The sequence below is a fragment of the Anser brachyrhynchus genome (genome assembly GCF_964034855.1).
Source record: "Anser brachyrhynchus genome assembly, chromosome: 2".
In the NCBI taxonomy this organism is placed as follows: domain Eukaryota; kingdom Metazoa; phylum Chordata; class Aves; order Anseriformes; family Anatidae; genus Anser; species Anser brachyrhynchus.
The window spans coordinates 2,306,463-2,319,845 of NC_137695.1; the positions used below are offsets into that span (position 1 = coordinate 2,306,463).

Consider the following 13,383-nt stretch of genomic DNA (forward strand, 5'->3'; position numbering starts at 1 on the left):
TCCGTGTGCTGGAGACCCAAATTTGGCTCCAAAGCTGCTAAACCTTTCCCTAATGGGTTGCTCTGTTCTTTGCCCAGTCTTGCTACGAGCACATACAGAGAATGAGGCTGCACCAAAGAGAGAACTGCCACCTGAGCCACAGCTCCTGAGCCCCAGGACCAGAAGGGAACCTCCTCCCTGCCACGCTTTGTTGACCAAGCACTGTTGGACGAAGAAGCCATCGAGTCACTGCGGCTCCAGCTGGGAGCTTCCAGCTAGGAAGGGAAAGATGGTTATTTTTCGGAGGCTTTCTCTTTGGCTTTTCTCTTAGACTAGCTACGACAGTAAAGCACAGACACGCCGATGGCTGTGGGCTGAAAGCCTTCGATACACAACGTCAGCTTGTGTTGGGGAATCTCTGTGGAAAGTGGCCAAGGTTTCTTTTTGTCCTGTAGATTTATTTCGCTTTCCTAAAAATGGCAATCTGCCTCTTTCCCTCGAAACCCTTTTTAACTGTTCTCTCAGTTGCTGTGTTTGTTTTGCACTGGTGAACTGACATAAGGGAGAAGAGGTCATTTTGTAGAAAGTGGTCGAATGAAGTCTGGAGAGACATTTTGGTGGGACTATTTTTGGATGGTAGAAATGTGGCACGGACAAGAGACATCTCTGCACTCCTAAACAACTTGTGCCTCGAGTGAGGTGGCTTTTCCTGAATCCCCAAGATCTTTCTATTCCTCTTCCTCCCTATGCCAAACTCAGTACCTCTTCATTGCACTGTAAAGCTGCTATTGACTAATTTCCTTAAGATACTTGTGTATTTATACTCTGCAGACTCCTATCAAATCTCAGGGATGTGACACTTGCACCTTGAACATGCTGGTGCCGCTTTGTAATTCTGCGGGGGTTTGTGTGTGCCCAATAAAAAGGTGACAGATCTCAAATCCTGGGGAGAAAACACACAAAAACACATGGCCTTGTGCACTGACAGAGCTGCAAAAACACTGATTTTTTTCCGAGGTGCACAGCCTTATGCTGACAGACCACCCACTGACACCAGTGAGGGGTACAAATCAGATTAAAATTGGGCTGGTTTTTATTCTGCCTTTAAAAAAGGCAAATGGATATTTGGTATGCTGTCGCTATCAGATGAAAATACTAATGTGTGTATATTAGAGCAAAAGCTCCTTTTGAACTAGATTTTAACCTGCTGGTTTTTTATAGTTTGACTTTTAAATTGTCCAGGTCTGTGACTTCAGGAAAACAAAACTCAACGGACTGTTTCCTCCTGTTTGTCATAAGTATTATGCTTTAATAAATAGTACACTGGTTACAATGGTTAATATATTGGTATGAGAGTATCCTAATGTATGTTTTACAGTAACTGTATTTAAATAAATAAAGCTGTTTAATTTTTAAGAGAGATTCCAGGTTTCTATACTTATTTCAACCTTGTTGCTGTTCTCAGACTCTTGTGAGAATTTCCTTTCCTTTAACTTTAGAAAATACGTGGCTCGCTTGCTGACTTTCATGGGAATGGAAGAATTTGAAATACAAGATACCTACTATAATTGTAAGAGACTGAACCAATAAAGCCAACCTTTGTGCTACTTTTCCCTGCAGAAACGTGGATGAAGTCTGCTGGACAGCACAGTGCCTAAACCAATCCTGGGTATGCTGAGATACTGGGTTCTCAGTGTAAAAGTTAGACTTGCATTGACATGAAATGAAAAGTATTGTTCACCTAAGCAAGCCCTTTAAGCACCCATGGAATTCACTGCAATTTTATAAAGTGGTCGGTGCCAATACCAGTTAACACAGCATGCAGTGAAACTGGGGAATACAAAACCAAACACATGCTTTCCTACCAGCACCCTGATTATCACCTTTAAAGCATTGTTTCTTGTCTCTGTGAAATCTCACCTTATTCTTGTAAGGAAGAAAAAAGCTCCAGCTGCCTACATTTGAGAATGTAAACAACCATAAGTGACAGCTGTGAACTTTTAATTTCAGAGTTGCTTAGAACTGGCACTTTTTCAGTCCAAAGAAATACCCTGCCAGTAGGATGAATCACAGAGACGTAGTCACAGCTGTTTAAAAACAACAAAAAAAGTATTTTCTTCATACTGTGTTCTTCCATGCTCTAGGTATTGATTTTATTTTCAGGTACCATTTCCTACTCAAAATGCTTAACTTCTACTACAAAATAGCACATGCAGAATGCATGCATGTACAAACTCCACAGGATTATCTAGAAAATGTTGAGATTTTTCAGCCTATTGATGACTCCTACTATTGCACTGTCTAAAGATAAGTTTATTAGTTGCTCTTACTGGTCAACTCTGGTTAAAAATTCAGGAAGTTCTTGACCAGGAATTCAAGTGAGCCCTAAAGAGGCAACTAAGATAACAGTGTGCAGCCATTTGTGCTTCTAGGCTTTCTTGGCAACCAGTAAAAGCAAGAGAGATGCTTCACTGGAAATGCTCTTTAGCCTGAGGGTAGCATTCAGGTTGCAAATTGTGCTCTGTAACCATGCAGTAGTGCTATCTGGAGTGTTAAAAGCATGGCTTTTTTTCTTAGGAGATAATATTAGGCTACTTGCTAGCTTCCCTGATTAATCAAGTCTCTACTTGATGAAATACTGTGCCTTGACATAGTGTGTAGAAATGAGAGAGTACATTCAAGCTTCTTTTGAGCTTGGGTGGATCGCACGGTTAAATTATTAGTGGTAGATTTGCTAGCAGGGCATCTTCCTGGTATGTTAAAATTAGTCCTGCAGGCCCTGCAGCAGAACGAAGGCTGGTTCTACCTGAGGCTTTCAGCTTTAGAGAGACACCACTGTGTAAGAAACTAGTACAGTCAGCTCTTCCACAGCCAGGCTGCAGCTGTGGAGCCAGCCCAGGCTTAAAGGGGAGCTAACTAACTGGGGTCCTCTAACATTAAAAAGTCCAAGCGACACCTGGAGGCAGGACAGGTCTTACAATAATTTCACTGTGACCATTCAAAGCAGAGCTTAACTGCTGGAGTCTGCAGTGCAGGTTAGTTGTCAGTATGCTGTGCTTTCAGAAGCAGAGGGAATATGGTGCAGACCACTGCAGTCTCAGTGTTTAGCCCTGCCAGACTGAAGCTTGCTCCACAATTTCTGTTCCTCTTCTAGCAGGGCTCAATTTATCAGACTCTACAATAATATGATTTTTTTTTCCCATTATCTTTTTTTTTCCTGGTTATTCTTTAACTGCTGTCAGTTTTAAAAAGTTCTCAGTCAGCTCATGAATGTACTCTCTCCCCACTCTATATTAAGGCTCTTTGTACTTAAACTGCAACAGCTATTACACAGGGAGGAGTCATTCTTCTACAAACACCCATTTTGCAAAAGGTTCATTTTACAAAGAACTGAATAAATAGGAAGTTAGAGTAGCGCTGTATCTATTGCTGCTTTCAAGTGGTGGAGCAATGCCTCCGGAGGTGGAGAAAGTGACGTCAGGTCTAGTTTCTTGAAATCTTCATTAGCACTCAATGATGTTAACACCTTCACAGTCCTCTTTAAATCAAACACTGCATGGAGCATGCCCAAGGTGGAAATGGCAGCTTTTGGAGTGTTTTTTGCTGAAGCTTCGTCATCGAGGCCATTTTCCAAGATAGAAATCCTGTTCTCTGCAATAACTTTGAGGAAGTTGTAGAACTCCTTGTAGTCTATACCCGTACAAGATTTCATGATCAGCTATGGGGGGGAAAAAAAAAAAAAACAGCACGGAAATGGAAGCAACTCTTCTGTTTACAGTAAGAATTACAGACTTATCTATCCAGAATCATAAGTAACCTTTTTTTTTGTGGTTTCCTGATGGCACTAAAATTCTTTACCTGATTTGAAACTTCACTAGCCCCAAAACAACATGCTGTTTCTTTTAGCTACTAAATGGCTGTGGTTTTTGAAACTATTCTTGGAGGGTATCAATCTAGCAGCATTAACAACCTCCAGAAATAAACTTTACACCTGCTTCACACTTAAGGTTTTGGGAACATACAAGATAGATACAACACTGCTCACTAATTTTGCCTTCTGAAGGCATCATATCTGCAAACACAGAAGCCTCCTGCCACCTTGACCTTAATTTTACTTGCTTTGGATTCACTGTTCAATCGCGAAAGATATTGGAACCAATTCTCCTGTGTGACAGTCTCTAAGTTCTGCTGTTTAAATGAAAAAGTACTTATATGTTACAAAAGAGAATGTAAATACTACGTAAAGGATTGATCCCGACACCAATGCTAACCTTGGTAGTTGAAGAACAGTTGACGCATTAGTTTTTTAGACAACATCCTAACCTCCTTGACACAGGAAATATGCACTGACCCTTTCCCTATCTTCCTAAAGTAATACTTAACTTCCTGAGAAATGAAGTTGTCATAAGTTCCTACTTCCTTAGGAATCATGTACTAATTCCAGGTATGAGCTTAAGGACTTGTGTGTCTTAGAGCTCTAATAAGGTGGCACGATAAAATACACCAAATACATGACCCTCTAATAGAGTCGGACAGCCGGAAATGTGTTGTTATACCTGACATTGCAGGTGCCAATCATCCATAGGGTCCTTCCACTCATTGATTTCCCGCTGGACAGCTGCTAATTCATCCTGCAGGAAGCACCACATTATAGCTACATTGCAGCCGTTCACCCAGTTGTGGTTAATGGAGATGGTATCCTCCTGAAGGAAGAGGTTAAATGGTTATTAATCTCTACCTAGGACAGTGTGAGAGGACAGCTGTAATACCACCGATACTGCAAAACATAAAATCATATCCTTCAACAAAGGAAACGCTTCTTTGGCACCAATACCACCCCTGTGCTGAAAAACTGTCTATGTCTAATTTCCCTAAACAACCAAATCTTGTTTCACTTTTTAAATTGGCAAATGTCTCTAGCTCCTCTGTCTGAGCATTCCTTTTCTGGAGGCGAAGATGCAGGGTGGGAGGAACAAGGCTGTTAATTTTGGCTTGTAATCATGACAACAAATTTGTCAGCATTTTCCAATAGTCAACTGCAATTCACAGTTATAAATGAAGACTAACAGCCTCAGCATAAATCGCTCTCATCCAGTATCCTATTTCTCAGTGACTCGTAGCATCTAATAAAGAAGAGCATAAGAAATGAGGGTGCAGACAGCTTCTTCCAATTCTGCTCATTCCCATCTCCTAGCAGTCAATGACCCAGGCAGCTTCTGAGTTCAAGGTTAGTGTTGGCCATCATCTTGAGCAGCCACTGAAAGACTTTCTCCCCCATGAATCTCTCTAAACTTTTTTGTAGCCCAGTTAGACTTTTAGCATCCACAACATGCTGTGGCAATAGAAGTTTGGTCCAGTTCAAGCCTACAGTTTATCACTCTGTGTTATGAAAAGGTTATCTTACCATCAGTTATCTTACCAGGTTGTAAACTTGATGGTGCCATCCACTGGGGATGAAGACTATCTCCCCTGCTTCCTGCATGATTTCTACAGGGGGCTGGCTTTGGTTGTAGCGAGGGTAAACACTCTTGTCCTGAAGACCAGGTGCAGTGACATCAAAGGGCAAGTTGCCGTGGCGGTCTTTCAGGTAGTCCTCCTGACCTGGCGGGTAGAGCAGCCATTTCTTCCTCCCACATATATTGGCTGACCAGCTATAGGAACGGAAGACATCAGCGTGGAATGGAGTCCTGTAGGGCAAATCAGAGGCTTGAGTAAAGACGGTATCTAAAATATGTACAATGAATTCATGTCTGCAAGAGTCAAGCACACAGAAGGCAGCCTTTACTATGCAAGCCTGATCCCAAACTGTCAGCCTCTTCATTTACTTCTGTTTTAGTATTCAGAGACCATTGTATCTGCACAGTATTGCAGTGTTTTTATCCTCTGTGCTTCTCCATCAGTTAATTTTTAATCTGTCCTATAAGTTCTTCAACAGCAGGAGATTCTGTGACGTGAACTGCTGAGAATACTGTAAATGCAAATTTATCACCAAGGCTCAACTTAGTTTTTCACCTTCAAAATACCTGACCAGCTCATCAGCGCCCCTCTGAGGCTTCTGTTGGCTCTGCAAATCACAAAAGCCTGATGGTCCCCATGGCTTTTCTGCTCTAAAACCTGTCATAAATCAGCTGACACTTCTTACAGATTCTGTGTAAACTATTTAGGGCTTTTTACAGTGCAAAAGGACCTCAGCTGACTGCGTAAGGATACTTCACATCCAGAAAAAAATCAGCTGCTCAAGAAACAAGACTGCTGGGTTCACTGTTGCGCTGCCTGAAAGTGCACGATATCCTGAAATACCATGTGATAATCCCTGTAAATCTTAAAAATCCCCTGTAAATCTTAAAAAAGTATGTAAAAATGACAGAAGCCAAGCTGTCTTACCATGAACCTTTAGGTCCCATGTAGACAAACCGGTAGTCATCCACAGCTATAGCATCCCAGTACTCATTCAGCCAGTCGGATGAGAAATACACGGGCGTTGTATAAACATCTTGCTCTGGGAAAGCTCTTAAAAAATAATGTGTTGGACATAGGTCTCAGAAAAATGCAGCATTGTTCCTTCTACCTCAGTTCCCCAAACCTAGAAGCAGAGACCAATCAGATCTCTAGCAGGCCATTAGTACCTTGCTTCCATCTCCTCTGTACCATTCACAACTGCAGGCTGCGTTCAAAATGCACGCAACAGTGCTTTTCTGTCTGCCAAGCAAGCTGTGAAGCTTCACTGTTATTTAGGAGACTCCTCCTCATTATGGCAAAGACAGTTCCTAATAAACACATTAATTTTAGCTGAGATGCCCGCAAAGCCAGTTGTCCAACTGGATGACAGATCGGGGGTGTAAGGGTTAGGAGGGCAACCAGACTGTGGGATTTGACAAATGTGTGGCCTCTTCCCACAGTATATACTACCTGCTTCCTATCGAGGCCACACGTGCAGACTTTCTGCAGCAAGCCACAGTACTGATGTCTGTAAAAGCAAACAAACTGGGAGGTAGAGACTGACTTATTTCCTCTATTATAAGTCACTGGCACATTCAAAAGTGAAAACAAGAACTGAAAACAAGAAAGCTGGATTAGAAGCTGGATACATTTAAGGAAGAAGAGATTTGGGTGAAAAGACATAAAAGTCCTAGCCAGACACGGTTGAATGGACAATTCAAGCACCTCACAAGCAGCAGGCTGAAGAAAGAAAGCCTGCACAGGCTGAAGAGAACTTTAATGACCGGGAAAGTTGGCAAAAAAAATGGATGCTAAAGGATCATAGCTCATATGAAAGAGGAGAGAATGCTCGCTGAATTAAGCACCATTAGAAATGTCTCCCAGTCAACAGTCAAATGAAAGCCAAATGTTACAGTCACCTGGTTCCCACAGTCATGTAAAACACAGATGAAAAAGCAAGCGCTCAAGAGTGGGAGCCTCTTCAGGAAACAGTGAGCTGTTAAAGAATCTCACTGCACGTAGCGCACCAAGAACAGTGTGGCACAGGACTGATATTTCAGTGGGCAGGTGCTAACAAACAGCAGTGCCAGCATTTAAACTCTCGAGCATTAAAAAGACAAGTGTGACGGCTTCCTGGCAGCTCCCTGCTGTGCGTGGCATGCAGGGGTTTGCACAGTGCTCTCTTACCTGCTCAGGTGCCAGTCCTTTAGGTAAAGGCACCCTCGGGATGAGCGGTAGTCATTTTTAATGTACTCTTTCCAGTAATTTATGTACTCCTTGAAGGGGAGCTGCTCCTTTGGGTTCGAATTGTACTCCTTGACATCACAGTTGGCAACAGGTACTATAGCGTCTCCTGAAATATAAACTCTTTGAGCTCATGTGGAAACAGAGTAACTTGTGCTGAAACTGAACTCCTTTACCCTCATCCATTGCGGTAGCCTCTAATGTCTGGGCACTATCATGCAAAGCACAGTCCAAATCCATAAAGCAACAATCACTTGCCCAGCTCTCACTCCTGACACCACCGTTCTAGGCAAACATACTCCAGACCAGAAGTTATTTACTTAAGGTGAAGTGCAGTTTCTTTTTAACAACCTACATTAAGAATTGTTAATCGATACTTACTAAATATAATAATTATTTACAAACTAAAGTCTTGCACCAAGATTTTTCACTGCAAATACTTTCTCCTTGCCTATTCAATAAGTGTCAGGCTGCTCCTGCAGTTACAGTCAATCAGGTATATAAAATGGTACAGTTAAATTATACAGCACTTTTTATTTTACTTCATTAAGGACACAAATTCAAGACTGGAATCTGACTGCAACAAAAAGTACGAATACGTATAGAAAACAGATGCATTAACTTAGAAAAAAGTCAGGAGAATTTCTTCAGTTTGGCTAGTGGTTCAATTTCTAGACAAATAAATCAAAGTATGGTGCCACTTAGCATATGTTTCAATTAGGTATTAAAAATGCCATGACTTACCAAACTTCTGCAGCAGATAATCAAAATCGGGCTTTCCATCCCACGTAACCCAATTTCTCCTGCTGCCCCAGCCATCAGTAAATTTTGCTGAGAAAATACAGGGGTGGTTGGGAATCAGGTAATCGCGGAAAAAGTCTGAGTACGTGAACGATTCTACTTTATCAATAAAGTCAACGTGTCCCGCGGGGAGGCAGAACGCGCTGTGAGACGAACTGCTGTAGTCACGAAAAAAGGCGGTGGAGCAGGCAAATGTCGCCCTGTCCATGCAGGCTGGAGGCTCTTCCTGGCTTGGCCAAGGCAGCGAGGACCAGATGCTCCCCCGTTACATGCCTTGATCCTCTAAGTCTGTGAAAACTCACAGGAAAATATGAACACTGAGAGAGGTAAAACAGGGTGTTGTGCAAGAGCACCCCACCACACCGGGCTAATTAGGGTCTTCCATGCTTTGTAACATTTAACGCTGGTGGGTTCCTGATGTTATGTGGCAAAGATTCTGTTTTCCTGTCACGTTCTTGCCTGGGCAACCCCGCTCTCTGGGGGCAGTCGGCGAGGGCTGGCTCCTTCCTAAAACAGCAGAAGAATTGATTTCAGTGGGGATCCCTTTTACACAAATTGTTGTGTGGGGGGAAGCAAACCACCCCCAAATACTCGGGGCCACAGCAGACAGCTGCAGACTGTGTTGGAGAGGGGGTTCCTTTGTGAAAAGGGAGGATCCGAAATGCGGCAACCACCCCCCCCAGCCCACCCTCCTCAGCCCCTCCTCAACGGGCCGGGGAGCTCCCAGAGGCGAAACGAAGCGAAGAGACGGCTAGGAGCAGGGAATGAAAGCGGGGTGGCCGCGCCCAGGGCGGGGAGAACTGGCACGGTACGGGAAAAGGCTTCAGGAGAGGGGACGCTGAAGGGATTGAGGAACAGCAGGACGATGAGGGAGAGCAGGGAGCTGGGGGAGACCTGGGGGATGAGGAAGAGGCGCGGCCGCCATTTTGGCGCCGCCATTTTGAGGCCCCCCCCCAGCTCCACGGGGAGCACCCGGACGCCATAGGGCGACGCACACATCGCCCCCTTGTAAGGTTCGCGGCCCATCCGTGAGGCGAATGGGTCCCGAGGGAGCCGAGGGGACACCGGGAGGCCGCCGCTACTCACCGCCGCCTCCCTCGGGGCCGCACGGCGGGGCGAGCGGCGGCGGGAGGCGGAACCTCCCCGTGCCACCCCCCGGAACGCCGGCGTTAGGGCAGCGGGGCCGGGGGGGGAGCGTGAGGAGGGGGCTCTGCGCTCAGCCAATGGGAGCGGGCGGCGGGCGCAGGCGCGGAGCGGCGCTGCGGGGCCGGGAGGGAGGGAGGTGGGTGCGGGGCGGCGAGGGGGCACGGCGGGGGGCTCCGGGGGGACTGGGGGAGATTTGGGGAAATTTCGGGGAAATCTGGGGGAAGGAGGCGGCTGGGGGGTGGGATGCAGGCTGGGGAGAGGGTGAAGGTTGCGGGGGGTTGGTGTTGGGGTGGGGGTGAGGGAGGGGAGCTGGCCTGGGGGGTGTTTTGGGGTGTCTGGAGGGGGGGAGAGGTGGCCCCAGCTCTGTGGAGGTGAGGCTGGGGGGCGGCGAGGGGGGCTGAGCACGGCTGAGGTAATGGCCAGGGAGGAGGTGGGGTGCTGTGGGGTCGGGGATGGGCTGCTGGAAGGTTAGGGACAGCAAGGACAGCAAGGGGTGTTTGGGGGGGGGGGGGGGGTTAGGGACAGCAAGGGGTGTTTGGGGGGTGGGTTAGGGACAGCAGGGGGTGCTTGGGGGGTTAGATGCAGCAGGTGATGGCATTAAGTTTGGGGTGAGGAGGTGGAAAGGGGATTTATGCTGGGAGAAGGGAAGAACGTGGTTTTGGGGGAAGGGTGGGTGCCAGTGTGGGGTGAGTCTTGGGGGTGGCAGTGGGGAAGGAGAAGGGAGCAAGTGGGGTGGGAGGGGAAGGAGGATGGGACAGAGGAGGGTTTGCCACACATGGGGCAGGGATCCTGAGGGGCAGCCAGGCTTGGGAGGTGGAGATGTGGCCGTGTTTCGGGTTGGAGAGGGTGAGACAGGGTTGGGATTGAAGGGAAAGCTGGTGGGTATTAACCTGGGGGGTATAGGGGCTGCTGTGTGTTCAAGGGAGTGAACTGAGGCTGTCCTGTAGTTAAATAGGTGTGGGAGGGTATGGGGGGACTTCTGTCTTCTTCAGAGATCCCCTTTGTATGAGAAATGGCGTGCGGTCAGAGTGTCTTTCCTGTGGAAGGATGGAAACATTGATGTGGAGGAGCCCCTCAGTGCAGATGCCCCTTCTCAGTAGGGGTCTGTTGGCCTCTTGAGGTGGGAGGAGATCAGCCTCGGGTAGCACAGAGCTGCCACCAATCTTCGCCCATTGCATTTCTTGGAGGGTCACTTGGAAGCACTTTGTCTTGTGGCATCGCTTGGAGAATCAGAGTTAGGAGCCTGGTGGGTCAGTGTGTTAGACCTTTAGTTAAAAAGGAGGAGTTGCTGCTGGATATATCTTGTAAACATTCTTCTTATGAGGGTTGTTGGGCTCATAGGGCAGTTAAAACTCATGGTTTGCCAGATGGTGCCGTGTGGGAATAAACCATCAAAGACGCTGACCCTGTGGAAACCTTCTCCATGAAGGAGGACAGAGAAGAAACAGAGTGTGTTAGAAACAAGTGCCGTAACGTTCTGCAGGTGATCAGCAAGTGCAGGTGAGGGGAATCTCTGAGTTTTGGAGGCTCTGAGGCAGCCACCTTGTGAAGGGGTGAGCTGGCAGTGCCTTCTCGCAATGTATGTAGCATCTCCTCGCAGCTGGGGCAATTAGTAATGCTTACGTTTCATTAGGTGATCTCAAAGCACCTCACAAGAGAGGGGTGAGTCACCTTCTTTTTGTGGAACCGGCCACTGAGACGTGTTGGCTAAAGAACGTGCACAATGTTGTGGTGACACTGTCAGAAATATAATCCACGTTTCTTTGCTGCCAAGCCTAGTTCTTGCTGGCTGTTGTGCTGCTGTGTCAAGGAGACAAATGTTGGGTTGTTCCTCCTTCCACAAAAAAAAGCTGATTCGCAGAGTAGAGCGGAACGTGAATCGTTTGTTGATGTTGGGGAGCCTGGGCTGGGTGAGACTGCCTGTGTTATCTGCGGTGTGGACAAAAATGTGGGCAAAATGAAGGAATTCATTGAGAAATCATTTTGGGTGGCTCCTCGTATTCCACTGCACGCACAGCAAGCAGTTCAAGCGCTGTAACCCTTATGAACCTGTTCCTGGCTGTATTTACAAGTAATTTAAAGCTGTTTGTTTCCTGCCATCTGAGTCATTTTCATGGTAATATAAATGACTTGCTTACATCTGTTCATTGTTGCTTTCCTGGGTGGGAATACTGGAAGGTGTCTTTTGAGGCTTTTGTTTCAGTGTGTTTTACAGAGCAGTGAATACCACGTCTTGTCGCTAAGGAGTTTCTAGACCTGTTTTAGAAGGAATAGAATGGGGAGCAGCAAGATGCTGAATCTCAAGTATAATGAGGTGTCCTCCGTGTAGGTGCAAGGTAAGCAGAGGGAAGCAGAGGCCAAGTGTTCTTCGTAAAAGGGAAGATGCTGCTAGTAGAGACCGAAGAGAAGTTTCCCTAATACTAGCTCAAGAGAGCGGAGTTACAAAAACAATAGGTTAATGGTATTTTTTGGTAACTCAGAAAACATGGTCACAGGTCAGTACCCATTGGAGAGATAAAAGGCACAGTGTGTCACAGGTAAAGCACAGACCTGATGCCTTTTTCCAGCTAAATTCAGGTGCTCGTGACCATTTCTTTGTGTTAAACACCTGAGGAATTTTACTAGTGTTAAAAGCAGGCTCCTTGAAGTTTTGTGTTAAATTATAGTACGCTGTTGAAAGCTCTTCAACAGTAGCTGCGTTCTGTACCATTGATGTCTTGTGTTTTTGTCACTGAATAAAATCATTCTCACATTGCGTTAAGTGAAGTGCATGTTTAAACGTTTTTGTCCTGGGGGGAGGTCTTGCAGATCCAATGCTAGTTAAACCATTACATTGAGGAAAAACGTGCTGGAACAGTGAAGGGGCTTGATTACCAAATAGGTTCTTGCTCGGGCATTTTGCCCTCGAGCACAGAAAGAAGCTGACTGTCAGGCCAAGCTCGTGAGCTCTCAGGTGAGTCAAAAGCCATATGACCCAGGGCATGCACACGTGTAACTACACGGGTCAAGTGACTGCTTCGTTTCTTCCCCTGGGCTGAGACAGCTTTTTTTACTCTCTTAGATCCAGGGGTAATCATACCTCCTCTGTTGATTATATGCTGCTGGTTTTTTGGCGTTTCTGGTAACGGGCATAGCAGGACTTTTGCTTTAGCTCTGTTTTTATTTTCACCTGCTCTCCTGGACTTTGAAGAGAAATACACGGGGAAAAAAATCTATGTAGAGATGGATGGTTCTGTACGGATGGCAGCTCCCACGAGGCTGCCTGAGAGTTCTGCGTCTACACATAGAGGTAAGGAGCCTGTGGTATGGGTAAGGAGCGTGTTAGTATGGCACAGTCGTGGGACGGCATCAGTTGCAGATATTTATTATTACCTATTATCTATTTCTGGTAATGAGCAGGCTCGAGAGAAAATGCTGTCTCTGCAGGGCGGTTTGTGAACTCAGCCTGTGAAAAGAGGCTCTAGGCTGAGATTTTACAGAACTTCAAGGGTCGTTTGCTTGTTTACCATTTCTCCTTGCCTCCACAGTATGTTTGTGCCTTATTTAGGGTGGCTGTTACTGGTAGCAAGGTCTGGGAGTTGTTTTTCAGATGACATTTTGTTCCTCTGTGCCTGTCCCAGCAGTGAGCGTTGAGCAACCTGCGTTCACTTCCAGGTTTCCCTTGTGATCCTCTGCAGAACTTGTAATCTTTCAGTGTCTCCATTTCACCATTATTTATAAAATAACACCTCAGGGAAACAGCTTGTGAGCAGCGTGTGGCTATTTTGGACATTT

The 13,383-nt window shown here is 46.0% G+C and overlaps 3 protein-coding genes across 30 annotated transcripts in view; 2 read left to right on the forward strand and 1 right to left on the reverse strand.

Annotated features, from left to right (window-relative positions):
- The window catches only part of ALS2CL (ALS2 C-terminal like), a 66,681-nt gene extending 65,286 nt beyond the window's left edge, over positions 1–1,395 (forward strand). For all 8 annotated transcript variants that reach the window (XM_080583391.1, XM_080583392.1, XM_080583389.1 and 5 more), the window contains exon 26: positions 78–1,395. In XM_080583391.1, the coding sequence (XP_080439517.1) occupies positions 78–149 (72 nt within the window). In that variant the 3' untranslated portion in view covers positions 150–1,395. The remainder of the gene's footprint in view (positions 1–77) is intronic.
- On the reverse strand, positions 1,263–9,676 carry JMJD4 (jumonji domain containing 4). Of its 4 annotated transcripts, none has more exons than XM_080583414.1 (7): positions 9,550–9,676; positions 8,407–8,970; positions 7,606–7,771; positions 6,364–6,489; positions 5,399–5,666; positions 4,536–4,682; positions 1,263–3,697 (listed from the first exon to the last, which is right to left on the reverse strand). In XM_080583414.1, the coding sequence occupies exons 2-7, from the start codon at positions 8,669–8,671 to the stop codon at positions 3,386–3,388; spliced, it is 1,284 nt and encodes a 427-aa protein (XP_080439540.1). In that variant the 5' UTR covers positions 8,672–8,970; positions 9,550–9,676; the 3' UTR covers positions 1,263–3,385. The 4 variants fall into 4 exon arrangements, with proteins under 4 accessions (XP_080439540.1, XP_080439543.1, XP_080439541.1 ...); XM_080583417.1 differs by having other exon boundaries at positions 9,537–9,669; XM_080583415.1 differs by lacking the exon at positions 9,550–9,676 and adding an exon at positions 9,358–9,437.
- SNAP47 (synaptosome associated protein 47) overlaps positions 9,146–13,383 on the forward strand; it is a 28,831-nt gene continuing 24,593 nt past the window's right edge. For 2 of the 18 annotated variants that reach the window (XM_080583403.1, XM_080583405.1), the window contains exon 1: positions 9,704–9,745. Coding sequence is in view for 10 of the 18 variants with exons in the window: in XM_080583412.1 (XP_080439538.1) it covers positions 12,832–12,898 (67 nt within the window). In the remaining 8 variants the exon portion in view is untranslated. Of the gene's footprint in view, positions 9,272–9,503; positions 9,638–9,703; positions 9,746–10,330; positions 12,899–13,383 lie in introns of those variants that run through there. The other 16 variants (XM_080583412.1, XM_080583407.1, XM_080583395.1 and 13 more) reach the window with 16 other exon arrangements.

What these genes read in the sequence shown, in the direction of transcription:
- JMJD4 (XM_080583414.1), bottom strand. Translation starts at nt 8,671, where the DNA reads ATGGACAGGGCGACATTTGCCTGCTCCACCGCCTTTTTTCGTGACTAC. An exon ending in TTATCTGCTGCAGAAGTTTG is followed by an intron (nt 7,772 to 8,406) that starts GTAAGTCATGGC and finishes TTTATATTTCAG; the next exon opens with GAGACGCTATAGTACCTGTT. An exon ending in ATTGGCACCTGCAATGTCAG is followed by an intron (nt 3,698 to 4,535) that starts GTATAACAACAC and finishes TCCCCCCCATAG; the next exon opens with CTGATCATGAAATCTTGTAC.